This window comes from Mytilus trossulus, chromosome 6, assembly GCF_036588685.1.
Source record: "Mytilus trossulus isolate FHL-02 chromosome 6, PNRI_Mtr1.1.1.hap1, whole genome shotgun sequence".
Taxonomy (NCBI): domain Eukaryota; kingdom Metazoa; phylum Mollusca; class Bivalvia; order Mytilida; family Mytilidae; genus Mytilus; species Mytilus trossulus.
This window is the reverse complement of record NC_086378.1, coordinates 39,859,110-39,879,671: the sequence shown is the minus strand read 5'-3', so window position 1 is coordinate 39,879,671 and position 20,562 is coordinate 39,859,110. Positions and strand designations below refer to the sequence as shown.

Here is a 20,562-nt window from a genome sequence, read left to right as displayed (position 1 = left end):
GCCCTTCCATTATGTGACTCGAGAAAAAATTCCAAAAAATGGGTAACAATTGTATTGAAAAGAGAAAATAAAGCGTAGCTTTTTATGTTAGGGCGTGTTTGAGTTGAATATTTCGTCTTGAAAACGTTTAAAGTAAGAGTATTTGAAACATCATTTCACTTCAGATTCTATCATTTTTATATATCAAGGCTACAGGTTGACTTTATAACATAAAAAAATTCACAGTCAGAGCTCCAGATAAGACTTCACAAATTTGGGTTTTTACACACTATTTTCTTATGTAATTGGGTGATACAGTTTTTTAATTGCATTATCAATTCCAATTCACCCCTCAAGTTAATATCAAATTGGGTTTTTCACCACCAAGCTCCTTAATAAATTGTTTTTTTTTATCCATTCAATATTGAATATTTAGGCAATATCAACCCCAGATGTTTTTCCATCTTATATATGTTTCTTTCTTTGTATATGTGCTAGCTGTTTTGTTTGGTTTATTCACTGACCAGCAATTGTAGGTTTAGTTTGTGTCCTGTTTCAAATGCCTGCCAGTTTTGGATTTTCTCACAACTTATATGAACTGTAAAAAAACGGATATATGTATTCACAGGCACTTGTCTCAGATTTTTTTCTTTCCTATATACCTTTATATAAAAAATTCTAAGAAAAGTGCCTCTGTGTGTATTCACACATTAATCGTAAAAATAAAGAAAAAAAATATGAAATAAACTCTTAGTCTAATTATACTTATATTTTGTTTTATTCAATTTACATTAATCTGGGTTAAGCTGTCCCTTATTGGAACTTTTGGTTTCTGATGCTTTCCAACTACACATCATGTCATAATTTAATTGATTTGGCCTTTCACTTTTTCCAACTGGTTTAGTTTTTGACGACAAAACCAAGTGTTTATTGGCAATGTTCTCGATAAGGTACACAAACACGCCTGTGTGTTTAAATGACGCTTCCTAAAAACACTGGCTGAGTCTTGTTATCATCATACCTTTCCTTCAGCTATTCAAAAGAAGCTGAAAACATGCTGCTATTCAATATTTTTACCGGACATTCACTTTCGTTTTAATTCAATGTATGTTATGATAAATTCCGAGCAATTCGAAAAACTATGACATCATGACATACCCTAGTTGGATAAACCCAGAGAAAATCAAAATGTTTTCAAAAATACGTGTACCTTTTGAGCAACGAAAAATTCCAGTCAGGGACCCATTTCTGCTACTTGATACAGGGATCTATTTTGAGAACGAAAGGACATTTCCAATTATAAATATTATAAAAATAGATTTATGCTACGACTGTAAACAGATAAGGGTAAATAACGCAAACGGTAGCCAATAAAAGGGTTGAGAACTCATGGCTTTGGCAAATAATTGGGTTTTCCTATGAATTAATTGGGTTATTGAACCCTGCAATGGGCAATTGCATTGGGTTTTTTATTATTTGTATTGCGTGATCACGCAAATACGCAGCTTATCTGGAGCTCTGCACAGTACTAAAAGATGAAATATATGGGTCAAGTGAAATACCTTTCTTATGAATCACAAAAACAGAGTAGGTGTGTTTGAATAGCTAATACACCTATCCACTCTCCTGTCAATCATCACTTAATTGACCAATCACATGTGGTCAATTTACCACATGTTTAAACATTTGATAGCAGCATGTGTTGTGGGACAAAACCTTGGTCAAACATTCTTATCTGAAGAGTTAATTTGATAGAAATATTTTGATATTTTCGCAATTAAATCATTAATAATATTGTTTTAGGGAAAGGAATCAATGTAAGAGGGTAGAGGAAGGTCAAGTTGTCAATTTTCAACAAAATAAAAGATTATTTAAATGAATGAAACTAACTAACTCATTGTAACTAGTTAATAAACCAATTAAAAAGGAATAGGATTGCAGTGCTTATTGATTTTAAAATATTGTTTACATGCTAATAGTATTTTAAAAAAATTGATGAAAAAAAAATATTTTGAAACACAAGATTTCGATTGGTTTACAAATTGAATTAGAATTGAAATTGATATTTTTTTCATTCATTTTAGAATTTATTATACTATAAAACATCCAAGTTAGAACGTATTATTTCATGAAATCACATTATATATCATAATGTAAAAATTCAGCAATTAAAGAATTAAAAGAGATGAAAGTATTTATGTCTGTAACTGTCTCCATTCTTAGAATTTTGTTAAAAAATAGGGGAAACTTGAATAATAATAATAAAAAGATATATTTCAATAGATGCTTCATCAGTAAAATAATGTTTAATTTTGATATGACTTGTTGGTCCTCTGTGGGAATATTTACTGAATAAACTTGATTTTTATCATATATTTTATAAAAAGAAAAAAAAAAGTAGTGAGGTTTTGGATATATTTTATTTTCTTAATTTGTAATTAAAAAGGTACAATGTGCCAGGACTGTAACTAGCCTCTGATAATAGTGAGGCAAAATATAAAATTTTTGGCTAGGGGTCTGGGGGCCACTCAAGCCCCCAGAAGCTCTGAGAAAAAAAACGCAAAATCGTGCATTCTGAACATTTCCCAGACTCTTTCTGACATTGAACACAATTAATTTTTAACTTTTTTTTCGAAAGGCTAAAGCAAAAATCGTAATTATCATAATCATATTACTGGATCTGTCTGTCTGTTCTTGTCTTATTTACACTTTGGTGATTTTTTCATGCATACTGAACTATTAGTTCGGTCAGGAAAGACAACTCGTACTAAAAAAGGGGAGGTAACTCAATTTTCCTATAAAGGGAAACGAGTTTATCAGTATTTCCGAGAAGGCTGTTGATATTTGCAAGCCAACTTGTGTATATAAATAATTAAATGTCGGATCACAACGGGGTTTTGAATGTTTGATAACCAATGTCCACGCTTAATTCCAATAGTATATTAATAATTTTATACACGCATCACTCCCTGTAGAGAACAATCAAAGATACTTGTATCACACAAATCAATATTGGTATCCCGGGGAGTGTAGGTTTATGCAGTACATGTAGTTGTTAAAAAGTTAATTAGTAAATATTTCTGTTAAAACATATTTCAACCTTTATTATACTACTTTATTGAGATTGTCAGTTGTTGGAAGTTCACGTTTCAACATAATGATTCCTTTGTATACTTTATCCTCTCATAATTGAAAAAAGGGAAAATACATAAAAAAACGTGTACCTTGTGTATTGCAAGTATTTCTACTTTAATGTCACATGTAGAGTAAACATGTATATCTTCAAAATTTTACTGTACATCAGAATATTAAAAGATATAATTATACTTATTCATAAAAGTATAAGTCTTTTTCAGATGACTTCGTATCCAAGCGTGTAAAATTCTCTTTTCCATGACAATTTTAAAGTTTCAACCATAAAAAGATGGGAGAATTACAAAAGTTAATTTTTAGACAAAAATACCATTTTATTTCCCTGTCTTTGGAGATTATTAAAATATCCACGCAAAAATAAGAAAATAACGAATACTATTTGTTATTGAAGCAAACAGATGTCAGGGGTTCGCAAAACAATGCCTTCACTGTATTCATTAAAAGGGCGTCTTTGCTATTTATGGTAGCAAATTTTAAATCAAAAGTGACGGATGTTTAAAATATGTTATTTTCATAAAATTTTCATCATTAAACAGTTCAAACCTTAAAGAAACTATATTTAACCATGCGAAGAAGAAATTCAAATGTTAACATAAAGTAATACGGGTATAAAAACTATTTGCCCATTCAAATCAATAGTAAAAGTAATCGCTGTATATGGACAATTACTAGCGCATGCGCATTAAAGACCGAACGAATTCTTGTACATGACTGGATTTAAAATATAGTGACAGTGCAGTATTATACTTTAAGAGTACTAGTACTGCTTTTAAAAGACAACACTAGGGACCATACTGACCCTGTTTTACAGTATTGATAATTCTTTTATTGTTGAAGACTCTCCAGCAACTTTGACCATGGATTGTTAGTATTTTTTCTATGCATTGACTTTGTGTGCAATCAGGTTTCGTGCACATTTACTCCATATTCCTTTATTTTCTGTTAAAGGGTCTGAACATGACTTAAGGAACATTTAACCCTTCAATGTAAAAGGTCATTTCATTTTGGCAATGCATTATTGTTTTTTTTTAAATGATTTGATACCGGGAAATTGGTGACCTTATTTTAATTTTAACCATGTCAGCTATCTAGTTTTATCTAACAAAAAAGCCAGTTTTGTATTCTTTGATATCAAGTTCAATTCTCCATGCAGAGACTACATTTTTTTCGTGTCTTGTAGCATCGGATATATTCTTAAATTATTTTCTCGCACAATATCTGGACATCAGTGGGCATGCAACATTGCACATGTTTACAAATGAAAATCAACACTTTCCGAAAAAACAATTTGATATCAAGACAATCTTTTGTTCCATTTTTTTTTTTTGAAATTTCTAATATGAGGCATTTGCCTCATTTGCCTCAATGTTGTTACAGCCCTGTGTGCAAAGATTTCTGTTTTAAAAGGATAAGAGTCTATATGAATTTAAAGCCAAGATGAACTTCAATGACCAAATATATATGTAAGCAAAAAATAAATTAATTGTCTTTTGTTCTTTATTTTTCACTAAGTGATAGGAATTTTAATTATCAGTATAAGTTATCTAAGGACATAAAAAAAGAAAATTGGTTAAATATTATTCAATAAACAATTAAAAGGTACTGGAGCAATGATGCTTGTTTTAAAACAAGTTGACTAAATGCTGTGTTCAGGCGCGTAGCTCCCTATACGCCAACACGCAGTTGCGTGCACATCGGTTCGGCATGCAAAAAAATTTATTGCAAGGTTAAAAATTTATAAATCAAATTTTAAAGGAAACACATATGTTGTCACTTTTTTGATTGATGAAATGTTATTAAATAACGGCATTTGGTTTCAAAATAGAAGTTTTAATGGAGATCATGCATGACAAAATCGGACACTGTAACTTGTATCTTTTACAAGATTTGAATTTGTTATACTCAGTCTAATACATGTAGTTTCGGAGCACATTTTACAGAGTACGGTTTATCTGTTTGGAATGAGATGTACCAATCGCCTTAGCTTTAAACCCTTTGATATCGTTTAAATTATGCCACGGCGATGTGTTCGTGGGACTACTAGAGCCACTCATTCTGCAAACACGCCAAAACAGTATTGGAAAGTCTCATTTTATTTTGCGTTTATAGACCATATGATAATGGAACTGGAGAGTGGAGTCGCGTCTGGTATTATCAGAAAATCGCTTCTCTGTGCTGTATCTGCTTCCTCGTGTTGTAGGAAATATAACAAACGAACAAATCTCAACATTGTCTGAGACATACGAAACTGACCTGGTATGTAATTTTGACGAATTCAATTGGGAGGTCGCTTGATGGCAAACACGTACACTGGTTTATAACATCTCGCAAGTGCTACCTTGATGATCTATCAGTGTACTACGTCTGTTGAAATCAAATGTACGATCAACAATGAACAATGACAGGTTATCATCGCTAGCATTACTGCATATTCAACGAGATTTCAGTGTGAATATTGACAAATAAATAGAGAAGCTCGTTTTTGCCTAGACCCGAAGAGCAGATTTTGGACAATTTTGAGTAAATTCTGTATCAGAAAAATGTGTAGTTTATGTTTTCAATTAACCATGATTTACTTTATTCAGAAGCTTTATGAATAGTTTTACATTCATAAATTGTTTATAAGTCCTATCTACATGTAGCTCCTCTTTCAATTGTCCTATGACCGAAAACCAAAAAAAACCAATTTTCCTGCATAAAAGGGTCCCAAATTTTTTTCGCCTCTCTCCTCTCGGCAGTAGGTACTTGCACATTTGTTCTTTCTAGCTATGCCCCTGGTGTTTGTCCACACAGTAAACATACTTATCAGCATTCATTAGCCATGCTTAATTTAACCTATAATTTATCATCATAATTTATCTTATCAATCATATCATATTCTATAGATATAGGAAGATCTTGTTGTTAAAACAACATTTTTGTGAATGAAAGTAATCTAGTATAGCTTCAAATTTCAATATTTTATTTGTTTCTTTTAATTTAATTTAGTTAATCTTCCTCTCAACTCTTGAGGAGTAACTATTTTATTATATTTTAACACAAAAACATATCTATATTTATATTTATTATAACATTTTCTTTACTTTGTTTATATCCAATGTTCATAATAACTGCCATTTTGTTGATTAGCTTGACCTAAGATGCTGGATTGCCATGTGTTTCTAAGGGGGGCAGGCTTATCAGTAGATAGTGGAAAGGTGTATATTTACTAAAAGTACTTGACGTTAGTTTTTTAAGTTTGATGGTAAAAATGCATATCTTCGATAAAACATAATTGTTGTGTGTGATAATAAGGGTTCAACCACTGAAAATATTAGTCTGCCCTTCCACGAAATATTTAATTAGAACTTTTTTAAATGATTATGAATTTTCGAAAATTCCACCTGACAATCAATCAGACAATAGTTTTAAGTTGACTCAATGCAAAAGAAGAACATTAACTGATGCTCATTAGTTAGTAGATTCCTTTTTTGTCTTTTAAAAAACAACTGACATGTCAGCATCCTAATGATGCTATGTTGATAAATTTATCGGTTTCCAAGAGATAAATTGGCAGTGCATCATCCTTACAATGGCTTCCATATCTACCATTGTAAAAATGAATTGGCGTAATGGGGAGATAATTTTGACATAGAAGAATCCTGTCTGAATGTTTTTTTCAGTGAACATTACATACAATCTGCAGACAGACAAAGGCCATTATTTAGAATACCGTCGCACTTTAGAGTCTTACATATAACTTTTCTCCTAGGACCAATTCCTTTGTAATATTAAGATACTTCATTATAAACTGATCATAGATACCAGGATTCAAATTTTATATTTACGCCAGACTCTCGTTTCAAATGAAAAAAAAAAAAGGCCAAAGAAAGTATGTCATTTTCACCAGGGATTTTAAAATTCACTATCTGATCCTTCTTTAATTTCATACAATCATTTGCCTGGGACTCAGGATTATGTTCCATACTTTCCTCATGTATATCATTCTCTACCTGATTTTCCAAATCCAAACTGTCTCTCTCTTCAGATTCAGGACTATCTTCACTATTCAAAATACCATTCAAGCTACCAGCATGACTATCATCTCGATCAGCAATTTCGTCTGCAGATTCTTCAACATTTTCTTGGTTTTCATCATTCTCAGTATCATTTTGATGAGACTCTTCATCGTCACTCTCATAGTATACTAAGTCATGATCTGGTTCAGTGTTGTTATATTTTGCAGCTTGCGGCTTACACACAGGAGTTGACTTTGCTTATGAATAATCTTTTGTTTTCTTTCAACATCAATGTCTCTTTTTATTCTACTTTCATGTACACGCACATATGTACCTCCATATCTTACAAAAACAACTACGTTATCTTGACCAATTACCCAGCCTGGTCCTTTCCACTGATTGTCTCGTAGGAAGAAAACTTTGTCACCATTTTTGAATTTTTCTCCTGAAGGCCGGATTTGCTTACGTAGTGCCCTTCTTACTTTCTCAGAGGATTCTGTAGCCAATAAATGCTTTCCTGGCTTCATGTAAGCCAACTTAATTCTTTCCCATAACATTACTAATTGTTGTACCTTCTAATGCAGGAGGCTTGTAAGCTATAACTGGTGGCATGTTTGGGTTCCTCTCAAAAACTATTTGATATGGACTGTAGCCATATACATTCAATAAACTGTTCTTAGCATGAACTGCCCAACTGACGGAAGTCTCCCATGAAAGTTAAGAGCTCTCTCTCATTTTATTGATTGTTTCTGTAAGCGTTGCGTTGTGTCTTTCCACTACACAATTGGACCACGGACTATATCCTGCTGTTGTTTTAATTGACATGTTCAAGTTTTCTGCCATGTCTCTAAATATCTGTGAATTAAATTCACCTCCATTATCTGTGCAAACACCAACTTCAGGTGCACCATAAACGCCAACCCATATCTGCATGAACTTATCTACAATGATTTTAGAGTCCTTTCTTCTGATGATTGCACTGCACTTAATCTGCTAAATAAGTCAATAACATGTAGATAATAAAAGTTATGGTCAATTTCATGAAGGTCCATTGCCACAATTTGAATGAAATCATTTGCATGTGAAAAGGCAACCACTGGTTTAGCTTTTGGATGCTTGAACTTATGGCAAATTAAACACTTTGTGCAGATATCTTTAAGAATGGTTTTTGTTTCAGAATCAACAGAACCAGCACTTTGCAAAAGGGATAAAAGTTTATCTGATGATGCATGTCCAAACTGCTTGTGCAACTTTAAAAGAATTTCCATTTTCTTCTTAACAGATAATTTTGTATCAATGATCAAAACCTCCTCACTCTCATTTTTATTTCTGTTTGTGCATTGCTTGTCTTTAATGTTGATACAGTAATGACCACTTGAAGTTAGGTTTACATCCACTAACTGTCCAAACATGGTAACCTTGTCATTGCTGAGATCTAGGATAGTGCTTGCTCTTTTCAGAGAGGTTTTACTCAACAATAACGGTATTTCACAATCCACCACTTCTGTTTCAATTGAGCACTTAACTGACCCAATTAGTGCTGGAATTTTCACTTTCTGATATGAATATACTGTTTGTCCATCACCAAATTTGAATGGTACGTGACTTTCATTACAAGTAAGTTGATCATGTCCTGGATAAAGGGATTCTACAAATTCGTAGAACCATTTAAAAGCTGATTCTTCTTAAACAGTTACAACAGAGTCTTGTTCTCCAGGAAAATTTTGAGATTTTGATGCAAATATCCTATTCAAAGCAGATTTCATTGTGTCGAATTTAAGGTCAGAACATGCAGTTAATGCCAGCTGATGATTACTTTGACTTAACCCAGCATTGTCAAGAAGTTTAAAAGCTAGAATTGCATCTGAGAGTACCATTTCACATTTCTTACATTTATTGTATATCTGCTCAAACTCAATGATATAATCAGACATGCTTACATCATCTATACTCTGTGGAACTTATCAAATACAGTATATGCAGCATAAGCCTGATCTATTTTATCCTTCTCAAAAAACTTGTTCAACTCAGTTATCAGCTTATCTACTCCTTCATTAACATTTAAATCACTGGGATCTTCTTCTAGGGATACTTCCCTTGGTTTTCCTTGTAGCGACAAAGCTAAAGCCGAACCTCTCTTCTACTTGTCAAGATCTGTCACGAGTTGCCACATTTTAACTTCATTTTTCCATTGTTGATAACTTTTATCTTTGGTCAAACCTGGTGGGTTCTTGTAACTAGGGGCTGTTGCCATCTTTATAAGCTCTGCTACCACGGTTGTTTGGCTATTTATGGCTTCAATATAATTCTATTGTATAACTATAAACTAAACCCACCAAGTAACATGTACCTAAAAATAATATAAACAAAATGATAGAAAACACAGAAGTTAACAATAACCACATAAAATAATGACAGGACCACATCAAAGAATGACAAGACCACATCAAATAATGAAACAAACACGTCAAGTAGTGTAAAATCGTCAAATTTTGAAACATCATTACGTAATATTAAAACCATATAAAGAATAGACAAATCATCATTACGTAATAACAAAACCACATCATGTAATGAAACAACTACATTACGTTAAGTCACATACACTCAAACCACATTGACTAATGACACAACCATATTAAATAATGGTGAAACCACATCGAGTAATGACAAAACCATATTGAGTAATGACAAAACTATATCAAGTCAATACGAAACCATATAGTGTAATATCGAAATATCATTAAGTAATGACTATTCAATATTGAGTTATATTAAAAAATCATTACGTAATGTCAAAACCATATTAAGCAAAGACAAAATATCATTAAGAAATGATAAAACAACATAAAGTAATATCACATTCCACATAAGTAAGATCTACAAATAAGTCAACATGACCAAAATTGTCAATTGACCCCTTAAGAAGTTATTGCCCTTTATAGTCCTTATTAACAATTTTCATATTTTTTTGTAAATTTTTGTAAATTTTTCAAAATATTTTCCACTGTAATTACTGGGCCAAGTTCATTATAGATAGAGATAATTGTAGCAACAAGAATGTTCAGTAAAGTAACATCTACAAACACATCACTATCACCAAAACACAATTTTGTCATGAATTTATCTGTGTCCATTATTTAATATGCACATAAACCAAGGTGAGCGAAACAGGCTCTTGAGAGCCTCTAGTTAAACATCTCATGGCAATAAACATTTACCTGTATATTAGTCTATGGTCAATTTTGTCAGACATAACTTTGTCTAACATTTATGGATTTTTTTAATTTCTTCTTGATGAAGAAATATCTGTAGAAAATAGTTTGATTTTGTTTGAATTTTCGCTTTTCAACTTTGTATTGGTTCAACTCTGTAACACTGACAGCAGCTATCATAGGTGGTCATCTACTTTACACTTTTTAGCTCACCTGACCTGAAAGGTCAAGTGAGCTTTTCTCATCACTTGGCGTCCGTCGTCCGTCGTCTGTAAACTTTTACAAAAATCTTATCCTCTGAAACTACTGGGCCAAATTTAACCGAACTTGGCCACAATCATCCTTGGGGTATCTAGTTTAAAAAATGTGTCCGGTGACCTGACCATCCAACCAAGATGGTCGCCATGGCTAAAAATAGAACACAGGGGTAAAATGTATATTTTGGCTTATATCTTTGAAACCATAACATTTAGAGCAAATCTGACATGGGTGAAATTGTTGATCAGGTCAAGATCTATCTGCCCTGAAATTTTCAGACGAATCAGACAACCTGTTGTTGGGTTCCTGAATAGGTTATTTTAAGGAAATTTTGCAGTTTTTAGCTCACCTTGCCCAAAGGGCCAAGTGAGCTTTTCCCATCACTTGTCGTCCTTCGTCGTCGTCGTCGAAGTCCGTCGTCGTCGTCTGTCGTCGTTAGCTTTTACAAAAATCTTCTCCTCTCAAACCACTGGGCCAAATTAAACCAAACTTGGCCACAATCATCATTGGGGTATCTAGTTTAAAAAATGTGTGGCGTGACCCGGTCAACCAACCAAGATGGCCGCCACGGCTAAAAATAGAACATAGGGGTAAAATGCAGTTTTTGGCTTATAACTGAAAACTCAAAGCATTTAGAGCAAATCTGACAAGAGGTATAATTGTTTATCAGGTCGAGATCTATCTGCCCTGAAATTTACAGATGAATCGGACAACCCGTTGTTGGGTTGCTGCCCCTGAAATTGGTAATTTTAAGGAAATTTTGTCCGTTTTTGCTTATTATCTTGAAAATAATTATAGATAAAGATAAACTGTAAACAGCAATAATGTTCAGCAAAGTAAGATTTACAAATAAGTCAACATGACCGAAATGGTCAATTGACCTCCTAAGGAGTTATTGTCCTTTATAGTCAATTTTTAACAATTTTCATAAATTTTTATTAACATTTCCACTGTTACTACTGGGCCAAGTTCATTATAGATAGAGATAATTGTAAGCAGCAAGACTGTTTAGGTAAGTAAGATTTACAAACACATCACCATCACCAAAACACAATTTTGTCATGAATCCATCTGCTTCCTTTGTTTAATAATCACATATACCAAGGTGAGCGACACAGGCTCTTTAGAGCCTATAGTTGGTTATTATCTTGAATACTATTATAGATAGATATAAACTGTAAACAGCAATAATGTTCAGCAAAGTAAGACCTACAAATAAGTCAACATGACCAAAATTGTCAGTCAACCCCTTAAGGAGTTATTGCCAATTTTAAACAACTTTTCGTAATTTTTTTTTTAACTTGTACAAAAATCTTCTTCTCTGAAACTGCATTGCCAAATATAACCAAACTTGGCCACAATTATCATTGTGGTATATAGTTTAAAAAATGTGTCCCGTGACCCCTCCTTCCAAACAATATGGCCGACATGGCTAAAATTAGAACATAGTGGTAAAATGCAGTTTCAGATTCATATCTTTGAAACTAAGACATATAATTGCAAATCTTTTTAGATTTAAATGTCCATCAAAATGAGATCTATGCCCTCACAAATTTTTAGATGAATCCGACAACTTGTTGTTGGGTTGCTGCCCTAAAATTGGTAATTTTAAGGAATTTTTGCAGTTTTTGGTTATTATCTTAAATACTATTATAGATAGAGATAAACTGTAAACAGCAATAATGTTCAGGAAAGTAAGATCTACAAATAAGTCAGCATGATCAAAATTGTGAGAGGACCACTCAAGGAGTTATTGCCCTTTATAGTCAATATTGAACAACTTTTCGTCATTTTTGTAACTTGTACAAAAATCTTCTTCCAAATTTAACTAAACTTGGCCACAATGATTACTAAGGTATCTATTTAAAAAAAAGTGTCTAATGACCTACCAACCAAGATGACCGACATCCGTAAATACAGTAACAGGTGAGTGACACAGGCTCTTGAGAGCCTTTTTTTTTAAAACACTGACAGCAGCAACCTGTGAATTTTTGTCCATTTTTTTGTTATATTAAATCTTAAAATTAGAATCATAGTCTTTTAAAGTCTCTTTTTTAGTACAAATGTATCAGATAAATGATTTAAAATGTGTACTCATTTTTCAAGAGACAGTTATTTCTACATCAAAATTAGGTCTAAGCAGGTAAATTTCTATTTTTACCACTTAATTAGATGAAAAGAAAGCAAAATCATAAATTCTATACACAAAGAAAGAAAAAGTTCATAAATGCATTAGCAGTGCCTGTCTTAATTAAAAGAAATACTAAAAACTTATGTCACAAATTCTACAAGAAATAAAGTGATTCAAATATGATTAAAAATTTCTTATAAACAAGATTTGCATTCATACTTATTATAGTAGAGTTATTTGTCAACATACTCTTCCTATCTTGAATTGAATTTCTAAATTTTTGGAAGGATTATTAGACTTGGTTGGACTATTTTACTGCTTATCAGTCTTGAAACATTTTTACCATATGATATTTAAGGAAAGGAAAAAAACTGACCAGTTAATTTATCCTTGTACAAATTAAAGCTTGACATTGATTATATAGGATTGATCCCACATAATCACTCTCAGTGGATACCTCCAAGAATGGCAATAAAATCAACTTGAACGTAAAGCAACCAAAATTCAATCATAATAATAAGGTAAATGCAAAGTAAACTGTAAACACACATGTGATAACTAAAAAGTTGTTATTGTGGGCATTTGTTTTCTGTATAGACTATTGGAATTGACTCTTAATACTAAGTATTGAAGAATTAATCACTTTGATAGGCCACTATTAAAAAAAACACATGTGAAGATAGTTGGTAAAATAAATTCGTTACACGGTGCGCTAGTGACCTATATATAGGGTCTGTAAATTCCTAATAAAATATATATGGGGTCAGTAAATTCCATATCGTATTAGGTCACTAACACACCATGTAACTTATAATATACACCGTACACAATACAGGATAATGGCATTTTTAGCTCACCTGGCCTAAAGGGCCAAGTGAGCTTTTCTCATCACTTTGCGTCCGGCGTCGTTGTCCGGCGTCGTTGTCCGGCGTTAGCTTTTACAAAAATCTTCTCCTCTGAAACTACTGGGCCAAATTAAACCAAACTTGGCCACAATCATCATTGGGGTATCTAGTTTAAAAAATGTGTGGCGTGACCCCGCCAACCAACCAAGATGGCCGCCCCAGCTAAAAATAGTACATAGGGGTAAAATGCAGTTTTTGGCTTATAACTCAAAAACCAAACCATTTAGAGCAAATCTGACGTGGGTTAAATTCATTTGCCCTGAAATTTTCAGATGAATCGGACAACCCGTTGTTGGGTTGCTGCCCCTGAATTGTTAATTTTAAGGAATTTTGTCCGTTTTCGCTTATTATCTTGAAAATAATTATAGATAGAGATCAAATGGAAACAGCAGTAATGTTAAGGAAAGTAAGATCTACAAATAAGTCAAAACGATCAAAATGTTCAGTTGACCCCTTAAGGAGTTATTGCCCTTAATAGTAATTTTTTACCAATTTTTCGTAAATTTTGTAATCTTTTACAAAAATCTTCATCTCTGAAACTACTGAGCCAAATTAAACCAAACTTAGCCACAATCATTATTGGGGTATCTAGTTTAAAAATTGTGTTCGGTGATCCAGTCAACCAACCAAGATGGCCCCCATGGCTTAAAATAGAACATAGGGTAAAATGCAGTTTTTGGCTTATAACTCAAAAACCAAAGCATTTAGAGCAAATCTGGCAGGAGTTATATTGTTTAGTAGGTTAAGATCTATTTGCCTTGAAAATTCAGATGAATCAAACAACCCATTGTTGGGTTGCTGCCTCTGAATTAATAATTTTAAGGAAATTTTGCTGTTTTTGGTTATTATCTTGAATAATATTATAGATAGAGATAAACAGTAACCAGCAAGAATGTTCAGCAAAGGAAGATTTAAAAATATGTCAACACGACCGAAATGGTCAGTTTACCCCTTCAGGAGTTATAGCCCTTTATAATCAATTTTTTACATTTTTCATAAATTTTGTCGATGTTCAGATAATATTTTCCACTGTAATTACTGGGCCAAGTTCATTTTAGATAGAGATAATTGTAGCAACAAGAATGTTCAGAGAAGTAAAATCTACAAACACATCACCATCATCAAAACACAATTTTGTTGTGAATTTATCTGTGTCCATTGTTTAATATGCACATAAACCAAGGTGAGCAACACAGGCTCTTGAGAGCCTTTAGTTATAGTTGAAACTGCATATTTAGATTGATGATTGACAAGCCCATTCAAAGTGGAATAGAAAAAGAAGCTTTACGTCAAGCAGCAAATTAAATGCATATCCAGGATGAGAACATGTTAATTATTAATGATATATGAATATTTGTCCTGTTCTGTAGTAGACCCACAGGCTGTGCAGTGGGTTTTTTTCAGCTAGTATGTTACAATACTCAGGACGCAATGCACCCTTCCGAGATACATTTTTCTATCTCTGAGCTGAACAAGTGAAACTGCGAGCTACTGCTCACAGATAATACCCCGCCGCAAGTGGATAATATTAATAGTGTAAAATTATGCAAGTGTTTTCGGTAAACAGAAGTTGTCGAGTGATGAATCTGAAAACGCATCACACGGTATAGCTGACTTAGATAAACCCTGAAACCAAATTTCAGAAATCCTTGTATTGTAGTTCCTGATGAAAAATGCGACGAAAAATATTCATGGGACGGACGGACGGACGGACTGACGGACTGACGGAAGGACAGACAGAGGTAAAACAGTATACACCCCCTTTTTTTTTTAAAGCAGGGATATAATTAGATTTAGGTTGAATCCAATAGGAAATCAAAGTGCAGTTGAATTATATTTGGAAAAGAATGATATATCTATGGAAATTATGGTTATTTTTATCCCTCAGAGCAATGAAACCCTTTGATTTATTAAACAATATAGTGAAATCAAACCAAACCTTTTTAAATAGCCAGTTATCTAGAAGAAAAAAATGTGTTTTGTTTTTTTTCAGTTAAAATTTCAGATTTCTAAACTAGAGACTACAAACAGAGAGTTATTATTCAGAATAGACAGTATGGCAGAATCTGAAGAGCAAGTTCATGTAAGATATTCTGAACAGGAATGTTACAAATTCCACTTTACAATAACCATTTGTAACTTATGTTTTGACAATTTTTATTAAATCATATATTCATATCTTTTGTAAATAAAAGCATTTTTGTCACAACTGGACAATAAGGTATGCTGTTTCTATCAGGGACATCAACAATGTGTTCAAGTTGTGTGTTAGGTTTGTTTAAAGTGATCCACTGTAAGTAGGGTTTATGATATTTGGTATGCAATTTTAATGTCAAACCTCATCAATATATCAAAGAATGCATCCAAATTCGTTCATAGAACCGAACAACTGTCACAATTTGTTTGTACGCCAAAATAATAATCATATGAACTATTACATTATACAAATTAATTTCAATCTCAACCCAAAAAACATATTGTTATGGCAAATTCCTGTAAGGAAGAATATTTACATATTTTAATGCCCCATTTATGGGCATTATGTCATCTGGTCTGTGCGTCCTTTAAATAGTCTGTCCCGCTTCAGGTTAAAGGTAGTTTTTATACGACACAAAAATTAAAAAATAGTGGTCGTATATTGGTATCACGTTGTCGTTAATTCAATTTGATTTTAAAAAAAATTGAGTTCTTGGGTTTCTTTGATATGCTGAATCTTAACATGAATTTAGAATTTTAGACCACCACAAAAAAAAATTTGGGATCGTGTAATGGTATAATGTCGTCGTCTGCATTGTCTGAAGACATATTGGTTTCCAGACAATATCTTTAGTTTTAAGTGAATAGATCTCTTTGAAATTAATAAGAAGGTTCAATACCACTAAAGGAAGGTTGGGATCGATTTTGGGGATGATGGTCCCAACCGTTAAGAAATTAGGGGCCCAAAAAGGGCATTTTTTCTACTTCCAGGATAATAACTTGTGGAAAGTATTTTCAATTGCTCTGAAATTGTACCACAATGTTTAATATCACAAGTAGAAGGTTTGGCTTCATTTTGGGGGTTATGGTGCCAACAGTTACGGAATTAAGGGCCAAAAAGGGGCCTACAACAAGCATTTTTGTAGCTTCTGGACAATAACTTGTATGTAAAAGTATGGATCTATCTGATATTGTACCACAAGGTTCTATATCACAAAAGAAAGGCTGGGATTGAGTTTGGGGGTTTGCCTCATTCATTCAGGAATTAGGGGCCAAAAAGAGGCCAAAAACAAGCATATATCTAGTTTCCAGATAATAACTTGTGTTTAAGTGTATGGACCTCTCTGAAATTTTACTACAAGGTTCAATACTACAAAGGAAAGACAGGGATCTAGTGTGGGGGTAATTGCTCCAAGGGGGATTCAAAAAGATTTTCGGGGTTCAAAATTTAATAACAATCCAAATTCAGACAGTATCAAGCTTGAATATTGTGTCCAAATGTGGCCCAACTGTTCAGGGTTTAACCTTTGCTGTCATATCAGGCTGTGCTCAGTGAAGCATTTTATTGATTAGTTGCCCAGTTTTCAAGTTGGTCCAAATTGGGGTCCAAAATTAAACTTTTTGTTCATTTCAACAAAAAATTAATGTATGAGGTTCTTTGACATGCATCAGGTTGTTGTCTCTTTGACACATTACCAATTTCCATTCTCAATTTTATTAATCTAACCATGCATTTAGATTTTAGATTTTTGGACCCTGATATCAACTTGGTCCACATTGAGGTCAAAAGGGTTCAAATTTAAACTTTGTTTGATTTTGATTGAAAATTGAATACTTGGGATTCTTTGAAATGCTGAATCAATCCATGGCCATGTATTTAGATTTTGGATATTGGACCATAATAGGTAAATATAATTTTTAATTTTATTAGACCACATTTTTTTTATGTCAGAAACTATTTAATCACAATCCAATTTCAGAGCTGTATCAAGCTTGAATGTTGTGTCCATACTTGCCCCAACTGTTCTGGGTTCGACCAATGCGGTCGTATAAGGCTGCGCCCTGCGGAGTATCTGGTTGATGAAATTGAAGTCCAATCAACTTGAAACTTGATACACATGTTCCCTATGATATGATCTTTCTAATTTTAATAAGAGATTTCACCCCATTTTACGGTCCATTCAATATAGACAATGATAGTGCGGATGGACATCCGTGTACTGGGACAAATTCTTGTTTTTAAATTACTTCATCGACTGATTATTTTAGGCCCTAAAGAAGGAGATAGAAGGTCTAAAAAAAAGAATTAAAGAACTGGAAGAAGAGCTAAAATCAATTAAAGCAAAAGAAAAAACTACTATTGATCATACTGAATATTTAGCTGAAATAGAGGAATTGAAAAAGAAAAATAGTGTACTGTCACATGAAGTCAGGGCAAAAACTCAAAAAATTATTGAATTAGATTTCCGATTGGATAAGATGGAGAGAGAATTGGACGAAAATCCAGAAGATGCTGACAAAATAACATTGATTGAAAATTTGAAAATAAAAATTACGCAAATGCAAGCAGAAAGATCTGCTGGTACTGAAAGGGAGCGATATTTTGAGAAACTAATGAAAGAGCTGCAAGCAGAAATTGAACAGCTTAGAGAGGGAGTTTCAGTATGTGAAGTTGCAAAACACAGATTGTATGCTGACTACAAGAAATTGTTGGAAGAATACAACAAGCTACGTGAAAAATATGTTGTAGACAGTCAGCACAAAACATTTCAGGATTTCGTTCAGTTAAAAAGACAGCTTAATCATGTAAAAACTGAAAATGATGACTTGAAACAAGTTGCAAGATCAGTTTCTGGTAGCAGTCTTCCAGCATTAAAATCATCTGAAAATGGTGTTACCAAAAAACGAAACTCAGGTTCATATAAAAAACAACAGTTAAAGACATTAAAGGAATGAAAGTTCTATTAAGCTGCATTTGGTATAGTGATACTTGAATTCAAAGGTCACTGGCATGCTGATTGCAAAAATAAGCATGCACAGCCATTTATAAATCTATTTTAAACAGATTTGGCAAAAACGTTTGTGTATGTCAAGCCATTTTACTATTTATTCTTACTGAAAGATATCTCATATAATATATATAGGATATCTTATATAAGATCTAAGATATCATAGGTTTATATTAGCAATGTACTTGACAAGGTTGATCAGTGGTGATACAGTTTCTAAAAGAGTTATGCGCCTTGGAAATTTTAATATTATGGAAGATTGTCTTATAAGCGCTCTTATGTGTACAACTCTGTCTTATAAGCGCTCTTATGTGTACAACTCTTGCCACATTTAAAAAAAATATAATATATGTTTATATCATTATTGTCCATGACAAATTAAAAAATCAGTGACAATAAATTATTTTTAAAAGAGTTATGTGCCTTGGAAATATTGAATTGATTATATGGAAAATTGCAATTTAAGTTCTTTCATGTGTTTAATTTTGGTTCCTCTAATCAAAGTAAACATTAAAAAGACATAAAAAGGTTGAACTACAGTCTTCAAAGCTGGGAATTATTCAAACCACATGTCAAACTTTAAACTATCACTTTTTTTGGCTAACATTTAGGACCATAAAAGCCCTGTGAGTCCTATCAAGCTTTTTTTAGACGTTAGATCTCATATATTTTATACCTAGGCCAAAACTGTTAAAAGATTTGCAGATATTATTCTGGAAATATAATGCTTGTCATCATGTTGCTTCCAAAGAAACAAGTTGGACAGGATCCTTTTTAGCTCTTTCTCATTACTTGGCGTCCGTCGTCCGTCGTCTGCGTCGTTAACATTTTACATTTTGAACTTCTTCTAGAGAACCACTGAATGGAATGAAACCAAACATGGCATGAATGTTCCTTATGAAGTGCTGACCAAGTGTTTAATTTAAGAATCTTTTTTTTTTTAAATTGATTTCAAAAACCCAGGTAGAATCAGGTGAGCAATACAGGTTCTTGAGAGCATCTAGTTATTTAACATGTTTGATGGTTTTCATCCATTATATTTTATACACTTATTCTACCAGTAATCATTTTACTATTTGCAAGCATAAGATATTTTTTTATCTTGCAATTTATTACTGTGGATTCATTAATATTTGTTGAATACCAATTTTCGTCGATTTCGTGGGTACAGGGGAACCACCATTTAATTGTTAAACAAATTACAAATTCTAAAGGAATGTATGCTGACTTTGCCAAAACAACGAATTGGTGCCCACCAAAATAAATGAATCAACAGTATTAGTGTTTTGTTCTCATCTGTTGATAGCCCGCACTCCATATTTTACTCTATCTTAACATTGTATTATAAAATTTCTATGTATTTACATACAGTGTATGAAGTCTCTTTATGTTGCATTTCAATTGATGGCTAGTCTAACTGTTGTTATAAAAGTGTTCATTTTACTGTAAAAGCAGAACATTAAAGGGTCACTAGCTACGAGATATACAAAGAAAATTGTTATACTTTTTGTTTTCAATCATTAAAAATAGTGAAATAGTGAAATAATAATTCGCTTTTAGCAGCAAGTTTGTTTCAGTTTTGTCAATATAAGTTAAGAAAGAAACATTGCTGATGAATTATTCACTTGTAAGTGAATAATTTGACCTCATTGAATCCATAATATTCATGTGACCTTCAATTTACCCTCTTAGCTAGCGATGGGTTAAACATGAATTATGTTCGTTCAGTTATTAAAGGACATGAATGTCAACATTGAAAGTAAAACAAGGGTTAACCATTTGATTGACTGATTTAATCCACAAAAACTCTTTTCTTATACATGTTAAAACTATGATTAACATATAATTGTAACCTATCATATGACATCAAACAGACCTAGAAAAATCCTTTTGCGCAAGTTCGCTATCTGTTTATATCTGGCTGTATGACCTAATGCA

General features: G+C 32.7%; 1 protein-coding gene and 1 long non-coding RNA gene across 3 annotated transcripts in view; one reads left to right on the top strand and one right to left on the bottom strand.

Moving 5' to 3' along the window:
* LOC134721340 (paramyosin-like) overlaps positions 1–20,127 on the top strand; it is a 48,240-nt gene extending 28,113 nt beyond the window's left edge. For both annotated transcript variants that reach the window (XM_063584282.1, XM_063584281.1), the window contains exons 4-5: positions 15,633–15,722; positions 17,885–20,127. In XM_063584282.1, coding sequence (XP_063440352.1) covers positions 15,633–15,722; positions 17,885–18,571 — 777 coding nt within the window. In that variant the 3' untranslated portion in view covers positions 18,572–20,127. The remainder of the gene's footprint in view (positions 1–15,632; positions 15,723–17,884) is intronic.
* The window catches only part of LOC134721341 (uncharacterized), a 142,893-nt gene that overhangs the window by 1,300 nt on the left and 121,031 nt on the right, over positions 1–20,562 (bottom strand). The gene's annotated exons all lie outside the window — the stretch shown is intronic.